Below are 6,333 nucleotides of genomic sequence, written 5' to 3' on the forward strand. Positions count from 1 at the left end.
GAATTGGCTAAGTGGGGATATAGTTATTCTGTTTTTCATATTACTTATGTTACGGATCCAATCTTTGGATTTCACACTTGGAACGTCTTTCGAATTCAGCTACTCGGGTTCGGTCCGCTTCTTTCTTTTAAAAGGTCCGAAATCATCTTACTAGACCTTTTAATCAATATTTAAATTTAAATACTTCTTTTATTTTGGTCAAATAATAAGATAAAATAACTATCATTACTTATATAAAAAAGAGTTCCAGTTCCCTTCAGGTACGTCATTCATTTCACATTCTACACTTCTTAGATTCATTCTGACTTGAGCATCGAAGTATTTTTGCAGGTACCACCCCCTGTTACTCCAGTCAGACGATCTGGCTAACGTTCTGACCTGCAAGTCTCCGATCCATCTCACAACCCGTACCAGAATCTTCCAGTATATTGACACTGTCTGTGGGGACTACAACGTCGTGACAGCATGGTGAATAACTCCGAGGAGCAATCCCCAAGCCCTCAGAACTCACACACACAAACTCCAACTCTCGAAAGTCAGGAGACCACCCCTCCCACCCACCGAAAAGAAACAAGCGCCGTTCGGCAACTGATACCACCCCAGCAGTAACCAAGGGAATACAACCATCCACCCCCACGAAACCTGGGCCCCCGACGGCTTGGGTGAAAAGGCAACTCGAATAATCTAAGAGTTGTGCCTCAGGGTACAAAGCCTCGAGGGTCGGGCCACGACCAAGGAGCGGTATCACGCAGAACATGGAAGCCATGCGACCTCCAGAACCCAATCTCACCGTGAAACTCGGAACAGGTCGCCCGAACGGTGCCACAACAAATGACACGACCACAATATATCCCGAGAACCGGAGCGCCGGCACGATGAAGACGACCGACGGCACGATCGGAAAGCCAAACAGGCTAGAAGCGAGCACGTAATAATGGGAGCTACCCCATTCACCGACAGAATCCTAAGATCCAAACTTTTGAAGGGTTTTGACATGCCCACAAACATGAAATACCATGGAACTAAGGATCCACAAGAACACCCAACGGCCTTTGAGGCTAGAATGAACCTAGAAGGAGCTGTTGATGTTGTCCGATGCAGAGCCTTCCCAGAAGTACCTCGATAGGTTCAACGATGAGTGTCTAATGATCGAATGACTCAGTCACGAGTCTCTGTCTGATTAACGGCCTCATGAATGAAGACTTCCAAAAACATCTTACCATCAGGATGATCTGGACCATGCACAAGATCCAAAGCGTCACAAGGGAGTACATAAATGACAAAGAGGTGAGCTAAGTCGTAGCCGCCAACAAACGGCAGCACGACACCTCGTCATAATCCCCCGCCGAGAGAAACTCAGAAAGAACACCCCAAGCCGGCAAACACTAACCGACCACCCAGGGTCGGAAAATTCTAAAGCTACACCCCTACCAGCCCCCATTACTGAAATCTACCACCAAATAGCTGAGCGGGGCATCCTCCCGAAGGCTCGACAACTAAAAGAGCAGACGGGTGGCAATAGGACCCTATACTGTGACTACCACTGAGGATACAGTCATAAAACCCAAGATTGTTTCGACTTAAAGGACGCCCTTGACAAGCCATCCGAGACGGCAAACTTCTCGACTTTGCCAAATTCATTAAGGAACCAAGACAAACAGAAAAGGACAAATCACCAGAGCACGAAAGACAACCCCAAGACGCGACAACAAACACCTCAGGAGAATCCCAAAACGGACCCACTATAATCGTAAATGTCATCATCGGAAAAGACGCTCAGGAGAAATCAAAATCAACACTAAAAAGGACCTCAAAATCTTGGCCGTTAGAAACCAAGCTTTGACCCCCACACTCGTAGAAACGATCATGTTCTTCCCCAAAGATTGTGAACACGGCACCTCAGTAAAAGACGCCCCATTTGTCATCTCAGCAAAAGTCAGGATAGGACTCATAAAGAGGATACTAGTCGACACCAGAGCGAACTCCAATATCCTCTTCAGAGGAGCTTTTGACAAACTCAGACTCTGGAACAAAAATCTGCAAACCCACCGCAACGGGATAACCGGGCTCAGAGATATCTTCCTTAAACCGGACGGTTCCATAGTATTTCAACTTATCATCGGAACCGGAAGCCAAAGAAAGACCATCCTCTCTGAGTTCATAGTCCTCAAGGACTCCACCGCCTATAACATCATCCTCGGCAGGAACACCATCAATAACCTCTTCACCATCATCTTTACCAAATTCTTACTCATGATGTTCCAAGCCGACGACGGCACTATGAAAACAATCCACAGAGACTGGGAAATCACAGTGGAATGCGACAATACTAGCTTAGCCTTCCGCAAAATGTCCCAAGACGTGGCGGGCATCTTCCTTGCCGACCTCGACTTCCGCCAGGACTGCCAACCCCGATCGGAACTAGAAGGAGACATGGAAAAACTACAGATAGGGCAATCCAAGGAGGACTACAGGTTCATCAATAGGAACCTACCCTACGACCTAAAGGAAGACCTAATAGACCTCCTGAAACGAAACAGGGACTTATTTGCATTCACCCCGGCTAACATGCCGGGCATAGATTCTGACCTGATGTGCCACTGCTTAGCCGTATACCTGAAGGACAAGCCCGTGACCCAAAGAAGAAAGAAAATGTCCCTCGACCGAGCAGCTGAGATCAAGAAATAAGTAAAAGCCCTTCTCGAAGCATGGTTCATACGAGAGCTACCCTACATGACCTAGTTAGCCAATGTTGTGTTAGTCAAGAAAGCAAACGGAAAGTGCCGAATGTGTGTTGATTATACAGACTTGAACAAAGCTTATCCCAAAGACGCCTTTCCCCTTCCAAACGTTGACGGACTCGTCGATGCCGCATCAGGGCACCAATACCTTAGCTTCATGGATGCCTATTCGGGGTATAACCAAATACCCATGCATCGACCTGACGAGGAGAAAACGGCCTTCATAACTCCCGACGACTCGTACTGCTACACGGTCATGCCATTTGGGCTAAAAAATGCAGGGGGCACCTACTAGAGACTTATCACCAAGATATTCCAGGACTTATCCGGGACTAAATTAGAAGTCTATATCGACGATATGTTGTCCAAAACTCAGCCAGGAGAGCAACTCATCAACGCTCTTGAGCTAGTAATGAATACCCTAAGGAAATACCAAATGCGTCTCTACCCGACGAAGTACGCATTCAAAATGGAAGCCGGGAAATTCCTGAAATTTATGATCACCCAACGCAGGGTCAAAGAAAATCCTGAAAAATGTAGAGCTATCCTCGAGAAGAACAGCCCAGGAAACCTCAAAGATATTCAAAAATTGACCGGCCGACTGGCCGCCCTTTTCCGGTTCCTCGGAGCATCGGCCCAAAGGGCCATCCCCTTCTTCAAACTCATGAAAAAGGACATCACCTTCAAGTGGGAGGCAGAGTGTGAAGAAGCTTTTCAGCACTTCAAAAAAGTACTAGTGGAACATATCCTCGCCAAACCCAAAACAGGAGAAACTCTATACCTTTATTTGTCCATAACAGAAGAAACGCTAGCCGCAAAACTCGTCTGAGAAGATGAACACGGGACACAGAAACCCATATATTTCATAAGCAAAGTCCTCCAAAACGCGGAGGCATGCTACTCTCGGCTTGAAAGCTTGCCCTTTGCACTACTTACAGCCTCACGACGTCTCCAACAATACTTCTAGGCTCACCCCATTACGGTCCAAACGGACCAAGCGGTTAGACAAGTGCTACAAAAGTCGAACCTAGCAGGAAGGATACTCGCATGGTCCATCGAACTATCCCAATTGCAGATAGATTTCGTATGCAGTAATGCCGTCAAAGCACAAGCCATGGCAAACTTTATCGCCGAAATGACCCCAGGAAGCGAATTCATAGAAATATGGAAACTACACGTGGATGGCTCGTCTAAAACAAGCTCGGGAGGGGCTGGAGTAATAATAGAGAATGAAAATAGAATCGTCATCGAACATTCGATACAAATTCCCGATATCAAACAATCAAGCTGAGTATGAGGCCCTCTTGGCCGGGCTAACGTTAGTCAAGGAAATCGGGGAAATGACACTAAAAATTTGCAGCGACTCCTAGGTAGTAAGCTCCCAAATCAACGGGGACAACCAAACACAGGACCCCCTGTTAGAACAATACCTAGCCAAGGTAAAAGAATTGACAAACGAATTCGAGCAAGTAAATATTAAAAAAATCAAAACGAATAAGAATAGAAATTCAAATTTTGTATTTTAGTTTAAATTCCAAAATATCTATATTTTTACAAACTTATGAATTTAAAATAGAACAATAAACGATTTTTAAAAATTAATTAAAAATCATCCTTTGACTCCTTAACATCTAAAGAATCATTACTTGGACTTTTGATATTGAAAAACTTATTATAAAGTATAGCCCTCTAAGGTGGTATATGAGTTAAAATTTAAATTTTTTCAGAGTCAGAAATAACAAATAATTATACAATATAAAATGACCAATTATATTATATAATATATAACTTGTGAAATAATTAAAATATTTTACCAATTAAATTATCATTTAATTTATAAAATTAAGTATAAAACTTACACTTTAATGAGATACTTCTAACTCAAACTTGGACTTTTTAGAGAATAACATCATTGAAGCATAAACAGTTAATTTCAACAATTAAATGATAATTTAGTTGATGTAATATTTTAATTATTTCTCAAATTAAATTACATATTATGTTAATATAGTTAGTCATTTTATATTGTATAACTCTATTATTTCTAATTCTGACAAAAAAATTCAAGTTTTAACTCTTATGCCACTTTAGAAGGTTATACTTTATAATAATTTTTTTCACATCAAAAGTCTCGATAATGATTATTTAGATGTTAATGAGTCAAAGGATAATTTTTAATGAATTTTTAGAAATCGTTTATTCTTTTTGTTTTGAATTCATAAGTTTGTAAAAATATAGATTTTTTACAGTTTGAACTAAAACACAAAATTTGAATTTTTATTTTTATTTGTTTTAATTTTTTTGATATTTTATTTGAATCTAAATGAGAATATTTTTTGTTGACATTAAGCTGTATATGTAGTAAATCAAATCAAGCTGATTCGATTTACTATATCTATATGATGTATAGTGATAGCATATAAATAGTAAATCGAATCAAATTGATTATATTTACTATATCTATATGATGTTGCAGCACACGAATGGAATCTTCTTCCGCTGACCCAAATTGTAGCGGCAAGTTAAAAGGCTCCTAATTTTCCGCCTCCATTGTCTATTCGTGGTGTAGTGCTCCATCAATAAATTAACACAAATTGATTCGATTTACTACTCAACATGCTAAACTAATTCGATTTAGATAAAAGTGATTATAACAAAGGTGATTATGACAGATATGTAACAAAAATTGGTTTAAGAGATTTTCGTAATTTTAAACCCCAAACTATTTTTATACCACATTAATTTATTTTATAGCTAAATTTAAATCGTTTAAAAAAATTAACGTATGTAAAATAATTATTATTATTTTAAACGTGTAAAAAATCAATTTTATGTTTTAGATATTAGTGTCAAAGAGAGTGATTTTGTAAGTTAATTAACGAGTAAAAAATAAAAATTTAAAATTATGCACTCAAATCAATTCAATTATTGCCGTTAATTTATAATCGAAACATAAAAATAATTAATTTATATATTATATTTGAAACATAATATTTAATTTACACTTAATTAATTTCAATTCAATTTCAAAACTTTTGCATATACATCGTTAAGTTTATACATACTACTGTATTACTGTATTATCTATATATATTATATTCAAATAATATTTCCTGTTATTGTTTTGCTGCTTCTGTTACTATTCGAGTAATCCAAGCTTGTAATTACATTGTAGGTTCGTTGGCATGCGTGCGCAGGTGGAGAAGCAAATGCAGGAAGATATATATTTAATAAGTTAAAATAGTTAGCAGATTCTGTTGTTTTTGGTCAAGTTATTTTCCAAATTGTGTATGGGCTCTTCTATATTAAGTTTGTGGAGATTTTTAGTTATTTAATCTTTAAGAAGGCAGACGTTGAAATACAAAAATTAAAGAATAACCTTAAATAAGTAGAGGAAGGAAAATATTTAGATAGATAATAAGAGTAGATCAACAGACTAAAAATAAAGATTATTAGACTATAAAGACAAGAGAAAAAATATTAAGATCAAAGGTCGAGAATAAAATTATTGAAATTTAGGAATAAGAATATATATTTCTTTCATGTTTCCACCATTTAGAGCAGGGACAAAAATAGGATAGAGAGATTAAAG

General features: G+C 38.7%; 1 protein-coding gene across 1 annotated transcript; it reads left to right on the forward strand.

The window, feature by feature from the left end:
• Positions 1–331: 331 nt before the first annotated feature.
• On the forward strand, positions 332–6,085 carry LOC127746778 (uncharacterized). Its single transcript, XM_052261091.1, has 2 exons — positions 332–4,180; positions 5,917–6,085. The coding sequence occupies exon 1, from the start codon at positions 1,867–1,869 to the stop codon at positions 2,686–2,688; it is 822 nt and encodes a 273-aa protein (XP_052117051.1). The 5' UTR covers positions 332–1,866; the 3' UTR covers positions 2,689–4,180; positions 5,917–6,085.
• The last annotated feature ends 248 nt before the right edge of the window (positions 6,086–6,333 follow it).

The sequence above is a fragment of the Arachis duranensis genome, chromosome 4 (assembly GCF_000817695.3).
Source record: "Arachis duranensis cultivar V14167 chromosome 4, aradu.V14167.gnm2.J7QH, whole genome shotgun sequence".
NCBI classification, from domain to species: Eukaryota; Viridiplantae; Streptophyta; class Magnoliopsida; order Fabales; family Fabaceae; genus Arachis; species Arachis duranensis.

What these genes read in the sequence shown, in the direction of transcription:
- LOC127746778 (XM_052261091.1), top strand. Translation starts at nt 1,867, where the DNA reads ATGTTCTTCCCCAAAGATTGTGAACACGGCACCTCAGTAAAAGACGCC.